Below are 13,368 nucleotides of genomic sequence, written 5' to 3'. Positions count from 1 at the left end.
AATCGGGCTTTTATTTTGTGTTATGATTAGAGGTGTACAATAAAATACTTATGTCTTTAGCATGTGTCCCGAAGGCCCACACAATAAAAACTTGCAACGTTGTTGGCAGGCCACAAATCTCCCCGTATTCTTGCAAGCCATCTATAAACGTATCATTTTAGCCTGTGTTACGAATTCCCACACAATGAAAGCTTTCAATATTGCAAACATGCCACAAATATCAGCACAATTAGAGAGAAATATGATAAAACGTATTCTTTTAGCATGTGTCTCGTAGTCATACACAACATAAACTTTCAATATTGCATGAAATCCACACATTCCCCCAAATTAAAGGCAGGCACGATTGCATAGGTATCGTTTGTAGCCTTTGTCTATTAGGCTCACAACATAAAGCTCTCCATATTGCTGAAACGCGACAAATCTGTCCTAATTAGATCACTATAGCACTTATGGTACTAATTCAAGTCCTATAATAAACCTATGGAAATACCATGATATTAAAAATCTAATAACTATAAATATATGAAGTTATGTTGCCGTCCTCTTTGTCTGGCTCATAACACTGGTTTACTGTGACATATGAGCCAATGAATCATTGGAAGAAAAAAACAACGTTTCGCCCGTACTTTGATTAGTTCCAATCCTGAAGAGAAAACATTGTCATGGCTGTATGATAATAAATCAAACTTAAAAAATGGTCCAGGCCCGGATTCTCATCGGACATGCACAACTTATGAATGATTGGCAAAAAGACTTGCTATAATATTATAAATCCCCATTAACAGACACAAGACAAAAGGCTTCGAAGTTATCTTGCATCGGTGTACTCTATCCTTTCCGCTCCTTTGCCTCTCGAACTGACCTTCATTAAACAAAGAAGTCAAACCGTCAAGTTTGAAGCATTGACCTAGATTTCCTTTCGAGGCTATGAAACTTAAAAAACTATCTGGAAATTTCAAACCTATTCACACGGCGTTACTATAGGGCACTATGGAATAAAGTACACTGCGTCAAAGATTTAATTCCTTCATTAAAAATCCAAATATGTTTAGATATATGTGATGAACACAGAAGACATTCATCCATCAGAAATGCATTGGATCACTGTATACATCGGACTGCTGCATGATTCGCTCAAAAGATATTCATCGACCACAAATAGATTGGATTGCTATATACTTTACAAAGGAGACGGTCATTCCCCATCAGTAGGTTGGATCGCTCTATACTTTCTGGATGATAACATAGCATCATATTTTGACTCTTATATATGTTCCTATTGCAGTATTCTTGGCTGGTTTTTTGGCAAGTTGTTACTAATTTTAATATTGTGATATTACCATGATCAGATTCAACCATCTGCAACCAATATTGTTTGTATGTTTTTTTATCTACCTTGGGTTCCATCTGAAACATTTATGATTTTACACCATATTCCAGAAATGGCAAAAGGTAGAACTAATGTTTAGTAAACGCATTGTGAATTGATGGCAAAGCGAACATGTCACAGAATATTCAAACTCGGGTCTCACTAATCAACACTGTCAACCCAGTAATTTCACCTTCACTATGTCAACAGTAATTGTTTTTACGTCATAGAGGTATAGACTTACCCGATTTAAACAAATGCCAGGCTGTCGAAATCGAACATCAATATTACTGTTTCATAAGTGAGTTAGGTTCACTGCAGGATTGGTTGAAACCTATTAAAGTGGGGTTTTTTTTCAATTGTTGTTTCCTGTTACTTTTTTCATTCATTTTACAAGTCAAGGGTTAGTACCAAAATTTCATACGGTCGACTAGCGTCATCCATCTTACAGAGAATTCTTTTACTGTACATACATCTGGCATAGAGCACAAGTACACACACTACCATATTCCGGTTTATTTTTTATTTCAGATTAGTTTTAAATTAATATTTTCTCAGTCTATGCGAGATACCAAGGGAGCACTTTCGCACCATTATATCATCCTAATCTGTCTGCGTGAAAAGCCATCATAACGCCTGTTTGAGGCGCTAAAACGATGAACAAATCCGTTTACCAGAAGCCCGAGACAAGCGCAAATCTGGAATGCTAAATGAGAGTTTGCAAGATAGCAATGCACAGAGCCAGAGAGAGTCTTGTTCAGTTCTTAATAATTTGTGCTTGGCAAGGTTTGTAATATTCGATCTGGGCAAATTAAATGTATCAACGTATCTAATATAGCGGTTTTACTTAAAGCATCTTTTTATATCCTAATTGCGAGACCTTTCATTCAGGCATCGAGCCTTTATTTCCTATTACACACCGTCTATAGCTGTAACGTTCATCCTGAATGCAATGCGAATCAACTCAGCAACCGGTTTCGTCAAAGATTAGTTTAAACATATCCCCATATAAAACACAAGAATTGTTAGATCAAAACAACAATAATGGTACGCTACTGAAATCGGTAGCGTTAGATAGGCGCAACTACCATCAAACATAAAAAATGTTTACGAATTATGGACTACAACGGAACCGAGTCGATAAACACAAAGCGCATCCCAAACACTCCATTTTCAGATAGATCATTTGAAAAAAGATCAATCTGGAATCGCATGCGAGACCTTACCTCTACACAACCAGTATTTATATGATAATGTTAATTTATATTTACTTATAATAGTCTTACAAATCAGCATGTTATTGCAAACCAACATAACCTCTTTTGCATTACATTTCCTAAACCATTGACAGGTCTTATTGTATAGAACCTAGCATTGACAAACTTACTGACTTTTTTGACGAAATGGAAGCAGGTCATGTTAAGTTCAGTATCTCCCTGACTACAATAACTGATAATATTTATATTATCGATACGATAGACCATACCAAATAAGCGGGTATTATATGAATTAACCGCAAACTCTAAAAGAGTCGGCCTTGACTACGTCTTGGTGATAAAAAAAAAAAGTAATTTACTTTATTATCAATTCCTCTACATTTCCAGAGTCGTTGAAATTAGCAAACATAGGGAACGTAAATGACGGTTCCGACAATCGACCCTTATCTGTTCTGTATATATGTTCACAAATAATCTTTAAAGAACAACAAAACTATATGACAGCAAGCACCTTTTCCGATATACAAACTACTACAACACCTCCACAAAAGGTTTTACGACAGAAACATGCACGTCAAACTTCATTTGAGAAACATATAGACCAGTGGCTACTATCGATCGAATCAGGCCAACTTACTTCTGCTCTCTTCATTGATTTAAAATACAAAGGTACCAACAAAATATTTCCATTTGGTTGCCCATTTGGTACTATTTAAAACAGTATCCGCCTACAAGTTGTCTTCAAACTCAGCTACGTGGTTCACACTGTATCTCAACAGAAGTCCCCAGGTTGTTTGCATAGTAAAATATACCTCCAGTTAATGTCGTATTGTATGTGATGTTCTTCAAGGATTTGTATTAGGGTCCATTCTTCTTGCAAGGAATGTCAGTGACTTAGCCTCGCATACTGCTCACTCTAACATCGATATTTTCCATAACGACACTTCACTGCATTCATCTCAAAATATCAAGACTCCATTGAAAATAAGATTCGAAATGACATCGACAATATTACTGTTTGGCGTCAGCAAAACAGCAAAATAATAATGACTGTAAAACTAAATCAATGATAAAGAAACAGGGCAAGTGCCTATCCACGAAAATGGACATACTTCTATCTCTAAAGTTCTTAGACATGTCTAGTGTTGAAACTCAAAACCATTCAGTATCTACATTGTTTAACATAGCAGCTGCAATACACTGATCAACCACATAACCTCAATTCTCGTCGAAAAGGAATACCCGTTTAAAAGTACTCTCGAAACTTCTACGACCTCAATCGCTTAAACCTTCTTTTCGAGACATATACTATCTTAGAAAGATTACGGCTGTACCATAAGGGGAAACACATCCTAATACAAGCTATGCAGAACTGCCAAACTCCAGAAAATTCTGGAACTTCCTATTACGATTCGCTTCAATGCTTAATTTCACTTCTGCTATTGCTACCTAATTGAACTAAGATCTTCAAACACTGCGCGTAATCGCCGATCAACGACTAACAACGCCATATTATTCCTTGGTAGAATACCATCATATTGAACAGTTCTTTTATCATATCAGAACCTAACTTTTTAAAATCCTTATACCTGCGAATACTTTTAACAAATTTCCTTGATTTGCTTAAAATGTAATTACACAATTATTTTCTTGATTAGCTGATACTATATATGCATATTTCTCGATAAAGAATGTATCGTTGTGTCCAGAAATAATGTGCGTATGATCTTTTATATGTTACATATGTCTCCTGACATGTTGAAATGAATACCTGGTTTTAGTAAGTTATGCATGTATGTTTCTGTGTACCACTATTGTTACACATATTTCTGTTCATTTAACATGTGTGGAGAACACGGTTCATTTAATTTTTTTAAAAATTATTATTTTTATTATTATTATTTTATTATTATTATTATTATTATTTCAAGGTGCTAGTAACATAAGTCTTGAGATTAACGTCACATGTATGTTTTGATCAACAATGTTTATGCGACGACTGCATCAAACCGAATGTCTTAATATGTTTTTGACGATTTATTCAGCACGAGTATTATTGTTGATTTATGGGGTTCAACGCCATTTTTAGCACGAGATAGGTGGGCGGCATAACTGGTGGCAGAAGAACCCGGGTAAACCACGAGAAGACCGACCGTAACAGGAGAAGTTACTGGCAAGCATTCTCACTTACCCACATCGGCCGAGCCCGAGACTCAAACAAAGGCAAACTGTGGCGAGATGACAGTGATCCGTAACGGTGATCGTTTTAGACCACGCAGCCACTCGGAGCCCCACGATTATTATCATTTCAACTGCTATTAATAATTAAATAAATTGACATGGTTGTTTTTCATTAAAAAGTGTGTACAGTTAAACAAAAAAGTAAACAGACGTAGAAGCATTTCAGTCGGTAAGTGAAGTGTAGACTTAAAAATAGACTGAAATAATATAGTAATCAAACAATGATTGTACGAAATCAGACAAGTGTAGGATCTACAAAAGATGTAAATTTATGGACGGATGAGAACGATAAAAGAGGATAATTGAACGACCAATACAAGAATGCAAGATGATAAGATCAAATAGAAAAGCTTTCTCGTTCTATGAACACAATGAGACGTCGTTTACCAAATGGACAATGGTAAGACCAGAAAGATAAACATTGCTCAAGGTGTAAATTATCAGAATGAAAGATTTTACCTTTAATGGGGCTTTTATGTCGTGTTATGATTAGAGATATACAATAATTCTACTTATGTTTTCAGCCTTTGTCCGGAAGGCACACATAGTATACACCTGCAACAAGAATGTCAAGCCAAAGATCTCCACATATTAGGGAAAGACAAATAAACAGTTATCCTGTTAGTCTTTGTTACGTAGACAAACACGATGAAACTTTTGAATATTGCTGCCAAGCAATAGATATCCCCTCATTAGTAGAAGACAATACAACTCCTATTATTTCAGCATGTGTACAGTAACCACGCAGAACATAAACTTTTAATATTGCTGGCAAGCCACAAATCTCTAGAAATCAAAGGGAGATAATTAAACACATTACGTTTTTAACCTTTAGGCACAACAAAATAAAAACTCCCAATATTGCTTGCAAGCGGCAAATCTGCACTAAATAGAGGACCATAGGACTTGCGGTACTTAATCAGTTCCCATAGTAAACACATAGAAGCACCATCATCTTAAGAATTCAAAAACTTGAAACTTCTAAGTGATCATGATGAAACATATTTATTAGTATTGATGCATCATTTAATAACAGCTTATGTGTTGAGACAAGGATATGAAACGCGCATTTTCCGAGTCTACATGTATTCGAAATATGTGCGTTTAGTACCTTACCAAAGCCTCAGGTGCAATTTCAGTAAGAATTGTTACAAATTCAAGACTGTTAAAGGACTGAAATTCCATCAATAAAACAAGTTGTCCGTTCTTATAGTTACAGCTCGGATAAGCTTTCAAAATAGTCTTTCTACTAAAATCAATCTTTCATTAACAACCAATCCTGGTCAACCATGCCCATATATACTTTCTCTTACTGCTCCAGTGTCCTAGTGGTTAGAGCGTGCGCCTCGGATGTGATAGGTAGCGGATTCGATCCCCTGCCGAGTCATACAAAACACTTATAAAAATGTTACTAATAGCTGCCTCGCTAGACGCTCAGCATTAAGAGGTCAGTGTCAGGACTGGTCGGCCAGGTGTCAGGACAGCGTGACTGGGTGGGAGATGGTGCTACGTGACTGCGGCCTGATGCCCCAGTGCCAGACATCACTATAAACTGTCACAATGTCGACATCGTATCAGTATGACTGAACGATTGTAAAGCTACGTTAAAATTACAAATCACACACACATGCACGCACGCACGTACGCACACACAACATATTTTATCGTCACTCATTTCAAGGCTGGATCCTATTTTCGATGCCATTAGTACCGTGTGTCGTAAAAGACAGCAAAATAATCGCTTTTTTAATAATCTACAATATTTTTTAAAAAAGTATATATTCTTGTGTCTTATTTGTATACACTGATATGAGGAAAGCAAAATAATACAATGTAAATCTTTGTCAATTCCTAGCATTAATAATAATAAAAGTCTTTGTCAAAGATACTCAGTAAATCAAAACTTTTTATCGTTGATAAATTCGGTATCCATGCCTATAATTACAATTTTGCAAAGAATAATTAGCATTAATGCACAAAACGTAATTAAGACGTTACGCCATTGTCCCCCTTTGACATGTCGCAAGTTCTACCATTATCTGAAGGACCCTGTGCATGCAGTATGAATGTTTCTAATATAGAATTATAATAGAAAAGTAGGTCATGTTATCCATCGTTAAGCGTATCGAGAGCTGAAGAAGAAAAACTGTTGTATCTTACGTGTATGTTGTAATACATGACAGGTAACTTTTGTAATATATGACTTATTCTGGGTAGCGTTGACTATGTGTAGAAAATGGCAAAAATGTTGTCATATCTCCACCAACCCATGACTGGCCAGCTGGATGTAGAGGGTGGCGCTCCAGACGCTCGTTCTCGCCTACCATTCTATTCGTAAATCCGTAATGTTATTAGTCACCATTTTGATATTGTATATTGTATTAATGCTATACAAATCACATATAGACTCCTGTTCAGGTCTAATCTGAACGTGCCTTTTAGCCAATGGCTTTTGATTAGATCAGCATTGTACCTGTTCACCAACGGCACTCTTTTGATCGCGGTGTTAACAAAAGCTAATTGTGTAATTGTTGTTAATTTAGCTATACCTTTCGAGACCCAGTCCTTTCATGAATATAATATACACGTTTGACATCAAATATCGCCAACTCACCTTTTCTATCGCATGAATGAATTTACCCATGCCACCTTTACAACGCAACTTAATTGTAACTGGTCATACTGACCGAACTTTGTTTTGTATGGAGACAGTGTATGTTAATCGTAGGATTGGTATCTACCAAATAAAAGTTTCTGAAATTTTACTTGTTTGTTAAAACTTCTAAATTAGTTAAGAAACCATCTCTAGGGAAAAGTTTTGTGTTTAATTTGTATAACCAGTCTAAACACCCCTACTCGCTTCTACTCAAAGTGAACAACCTGATCATGTGCCTAGCTTATTTCTTTTGAAATGCTTTCTGATTGGTCGAACTTTACCGCTAGAACGATATTGTATGGTAAATCTCCGACAAACAAGCTCGAGTACCCCGAATGTGTGTCTCTGTAATTGAAACCAAATTCCATGTCATGTACAACATTCAGTGAATACCCGTGAACAGTCACCTTTGTTGTTCTCTTCATAAATTTTGGATTGCGCTTTTAGGATATGTCATTTTAAGTTATACATTTGTTGTTTCCAAATGGATTTGTAAAGTTGTAACTCAAAAAGAGACTGATTACCATACATGCTAACCAGTGCCCGTGATTTGAAAACGGAATTTAAGCTCGGGTATTTGACCCAATTATGGTAAGTAAACCGTACTTCTTATCTAGAACATCTGTCTTATTAAAGGAACGAAAATTACTCAACTAAAATCAATTTCAATCTTCTTTAAAACAAATACAAGTTCATATTTTTTGTTTATTTCTATGTCAGATTATATTGAATGAATGATCTAGTGTATTAATCTGATAATGCAGACGGTTAGGGTTTTAGGCAAAAATAATATTCTACGTAGAATAAGTCGATGTCTGTTGTTTTCCAGTTCATTATTGCTACTTTCCGATTTGGACCAATATGTTTGGACTTGGGAACATTTTAACTTGTTTACAATCGACAAAAGCTTGCAAGCACAATTTGACAGAATTAAAAACTATTGCATTGTAATACTATATCTCATAACTTATTACTCGATGAAAGAACACAAAAATCTCAGTACAGACACTATCACAACCATCATAAACGCACTGATACAGACGGAAAGTAACCTAACCAGAAACTCGGTATCAAAAAATCTCGAGTTGTGCAACATCGTAAAGAAGTCGAAACCATCGAATTTGAGTTGTTGAACTTAGAACAGCATCTATATGATCTATATCTGCCTAAAATCATCAAAAATAAATTAAAATCACCGAAACAGAGTTGTAGTACTCACAGACTGAGGCTTTACCATCAACATAAAATTTCAAAATCGCCAGAACTAAATCCAATTTACCTATACAGAGATGGATTTTACTACATTTAATGGAAATCATCGAAATGTCTCTCAACCGGAGCAAAATAAGTGATCAGAATCATCGAATTCAGCTACGAAAATAAGAAAGATGAAGAATTTGCATTTTATTTAGTTTTACCGAAGATTACACGTTTATCAGAAACTTGTTTACTAATACTTTCTCAAATTAATATTTGGGAAATGACTGTCCATTACAGCTGCACCGTTGTCAGCGTGGAGCCCGCCCCACCTGTTGAATCACGCGTCATCAAGGTATATCATTATTATTCTTGTCGCACCTTTGGCTTTAGATTGCACAGGACATGTGATCTCGTGTGCGTCTACACCCATATTTTTAGCCATCAGCTCAGTCTTAAATTTGAAAATGAACCTGTAAAATTAATACATACCTTTCAAAATGATAGGACAAACACAGCTCAATACATAAAGAGTAATGAACGTTAAAATAGTAGAACATGGTAAGAGGTTTTATAATAATGTACATGTACAATGTTATTGAAAAAATAAGAATCATCAAGCATACAATTTTCATATTAATGATTGGATTTAAACTCAAAATTAAGCTAATGAGTCATATTTATTTGACAACGTAAGGCTATTTGAAACATATGTTCTCTCCATATTGTATTAATTACGCCGTTGATAAACATAGACAGACAGACAGAGAGACAAACAGAGCTTCAAAAACCTAACTGGGGTTCTGAACCTTTCCTAATATTTGCTTTTAGACTGCTGGTGTTTCAACAGTTCTGTTTCTTTTTCTCTGGCTATGTTAATCTGTTGATGACTTAATTGGCTTGATGCTAAGGTTCTAGGTTCGAACTTTGTAGATATTCTGTACAATGAATCTGACGAATAGTTTTATACATATATATATATATATATATATATATATATATATATATATATATATATATATATATATATATATATATATATATATATATATATATCAGAATAGCCTTAATGCAAAGGCACGATATAAAATTGTATAAAATGTTAATTAAATAATTTATATGTTGTGCATCTTTTATAAAAAATATACTTGTATGTTTGACTGTTTATCTGTGTTATTGTATTACTATATATATATATATATATATATATATATATATATATATATATATATATATATATATATATATATATATATATATATATATTTCCTTGAAGTTTAACTTCATCATTTCCGTAAATAGACAAAAATGCATATACAGAGAATGCAAGGGAATATATTAATAAACACGAAATGAAAAAGACAGCCATATATAAATATGCATTTTACTCCCTTCTGAAATACAAAGAAAAAGTACTACATTAGCACTATGGTATTAATTAATATAATCCAGAAAAACACTATATTCTGTGACGATAGATAACTATTACTTGCATACCTACCTACCTACCTAACTACATGCAGACAGACAGACAGACAGATTTTACTACATTTACGACACACACACACACACATACATACATACATACATACACACACACATATAGATACATACATACATACATACATACATACATACATACATACATACATACATACATACATACATACATGGCCAGTAATATCCTACGATACTATTTTTCATAGAGACAAACTCTGGATGAGCTTTTGTAATCAATTACTTTTTTCTTGAACCCGTCCGATGTGTTCCATAAACATATTTCGTGTGGAACTATATAAAACCAGTTAAACTATTTCAAAGGAAAGCATGTATATGGGATATACCTATATGGTAGTGAACATAATGTATCTAGACTGGTTACGGTTAATTTGTTTTATATAATTGGGTTGTTGTTGCCATGGCTTTAACGCCATTTCTCACACAGGTTATACGTGGCTACTAGTGTAACTGGTGGATAAAAATACATCGGAAAACATAATAAGAACCACTGAGCCACGGTAATGTACTGGCATTTTCACACGCCCACACTGACAGAGCTCGGGCCTCTAAATCATGTGGTCAAAGGTGAGAAGGCAAGCGCTTTAGAATGCTCGCCCTCACCACACCACACTCCGAGACTCTAAGAATGTACTGACTCATTTTAACTCTCTCTCTCTCTCTCTCTCTCTCTCTCTCTGTCTTTCTCTCGTTGTAGAAAGAAAACAAAATGAAAATAATATTGCAGCAACTTTAAAACAAAAGCTATAGAGAGACGGACAGTTGATAGTCTATTCAGCTCTAGTTAATGTGGTCCATCATTCTTGTATTAAATGTATTACAGCACAACCTGTTTATAGCCATATTATGTCTAATGTTATACTATGTTGTGTCCTTTTTCAAGTCTATGTAGCACTCACCAATGTGGCTTGGCCATAACAGCAGACTATGTGGTTAAAAGCATTCATTATTTTAACTTCTTTACTCTTCCTTCTCCCACCTAGCCTGTAGGTCAGATGTAATATAATAGGCCCTACATGCCTTCTTGCGTGTCGTAATAGGTGCGTAAGAATGGCAAGAGCCGTGGCGAAGCAGTAGCTTATCGTTTTGGATTTCCTGTGTTTCTTTATTTAGATGTTCTCGTCATTAAAAAAAAAAACTATTCGTGTATCTGTGCCGTAAAACGCCAAAGCAAAGAAATCTTTCCTATCGCAAGGTAGTTTTGTAAATGAATATATGAAAGGAATTAAAGCAAAGTCTGTCTAAAAGGTCGTATATACAATCTCACCGAACTTAGAAGTATTATGTGTTGTTTCTTGAATTGATACTTCCTTCTTCTAGGCATTCTTGGCTCGAGCATCGCTTTTTTCAGTTTGATACTATTTTCATTGCGGTACATACTAACTACGAGAAAAAGACCATCTCACCTTTTTGGCAGGGGGTTCCCTGTACCAATAATTCACATGTATTTCTGCAGGAAAGTACGAAATTATAGTATTTTAATAAAGCTAAGGGTGGGAATGGCTATTTTTAAATAAAAAGTCGCTCTTTAATAAAACGGAATAACTTATTTTACCGTTCATCTTAAAACAAGCCTAAAGTTATAATAAATATAAGGACTGCCAAACCTCTCAATAGAACACTCACAAACAAACAGACATGCATCGAGGTATAGTGTACTGTAACCTAAGATACCATTAGGCCGCATGAATTCAAACGTTCGTATAATGTTACAGTAACTTTTATTTTGACCCACTTATCCTGTATTCAAAATCCATGGTCAGAGCAAGTTATATGCACATACATTTGTCCTGCATCCTTATCACATGAACATAATATTAATTTAACAACTTTTAACTTCTTTGTTTCTGACGTATTGTATTTCTGTTGCATATTTAATTGCTTTAAGTTAATATATAGTACTTACCAATTTAAATAAAGATTACATGCCCATTGGTACATCTAGTAGTAATACGCGGACGCCATTTTCTTTATACCAAATAATACATCAATATCATAGTAACCATGTAATGTCCGACTAAATCATTATAATTGAATAGCACATATGAACCTCTTCTTTTAACATTTGACCAAATCATTATCATTGTATAGCCCGCATAGACCTCCCCTTTTAACATAAGACCAAAGTATTATGATTGTATAGCACACATAAACCTCCCCTTTTAACATCTGACCAAATAAGTATGATAATATACAACGCATAAACTTCCTCCTTTAATATTTGATCATATCATTATGATCTGTAGCACATAACAATTTACTCTTTTAACATCTAATTAAACGTTTTAATTGTATAACACATACGAACCTCCTTTGCTAAGTATCTCACCAGAACATTATAAAGTGTAATATCTCACCGAATGTCCCGGGGGATGGGGGCGGCTGGCTAAAGATGCTCGCCTTTACATGTTGCTCATACATATCTCCTCTGTTCCAGTGTCTTCGAGTCTTGTCGCGTCGACAAATGTGGGTGCAAAAGAAGGCTAGCGTAACTTTCATTGGGGTAGTGGTTGTCCCGGCTTCTTTCTCACCTAAATATAAATATATATGACCTATATTATGCCGAAAACTGGCTTTAAGCCCTACAAAGCCAAACAAATACTAATGTCTCAAAATAATATCATTATGATTGTATAGCATGCAATATGTAGCTTTATACAGTATACATGTCAATATTACTAGATAAATTGAGTTTGTGTGGTTTAAAAGTTTATATAGTGAATTTATATATTGATTTCTGACCATACTGTGTTCCTTTATAAACACCTAGACTACTTAATTCCTCGTAAGATGCTGTTTATCGTAAGTTTTAATACGAAGCTGATTTCAGTTCTACTAATAAAACTCTACGTGCCCCGTATATTTAATACGTTGCCAAATTTACGATTGGTACGTTTAACACGAAGCATTACTTGGCAAAGGCACTTTATTTATCTCTAACGAGGGCATGGTCTCTGTTACTAGTGAAAGAAGTATAGGAGTTAGTGATGTAGTTTCACTTGGTATCATGAGCAATGAAACCGTACCCTGACTGATGTCAGTGTCTGTGCAGAAGCGCGAGACCTGTTTGAATTTGACAATATCCCATTTTATTAAAATCAGATCACAGTCACACGCGGGGATCTGACAGCGACCACTTACATTTAACGTGCTGGTGACTTTTGAAA

General features: G+C 34.9%; 1 protein-coding gene across 3 annotated transcripts in view; it reads left to right on the top strand.

Annotated features, from left to right (window-relative positions):
- The first annotated feature begins 7,824 nt into the window (after positions 1-7,824).
- The window catches only part of LOC149799764 (galactose-3-O-sulfotransferase 2-like), a 54,111-nt gene continuing 48,567 nt past the window's right edge, over positions 7,825-13,368 (top strand). For all 3 annotated transcript variants that reach the window (XR_016421233.1, XM_089959152.1, XM_089959153.1), the window contains exon 1: positions 7,825-8,077. Coding sequence is in view for 1 of the 3 variants with exons in the window: in XM_089959152.1 (XP_089815278.1) it covers positions 8,075-8,077 (3 nt within the window). In the remaining 2 variants the exon portion in view is untranslated. The remainder of the gene's footprint in view (positions 8,078-13,368) is intronic.

The sequence above is a fragment of the Sinohyriopsis cumingii genome, chromosome 5 (genome assembly GCF_028554795.1).
Source record: "Sinohyriopsis cumingii isolate HCF-2022 chromosome 5, ASM2855479v2, whole genome shotgun sequence".
Classification (NCBI taxonomy): Eukaryota; Metazoa; Mollusca; class Bivalvia; order Unionida; family Unionidae; genus Sinohyriopsis; species Sinohyriopsis cumingii.
The sequence above is the reverse complement of the archived record's forward strand: the minus strand, read 5'-3'. Positions and strand labels throughout refer to the sequence as shown.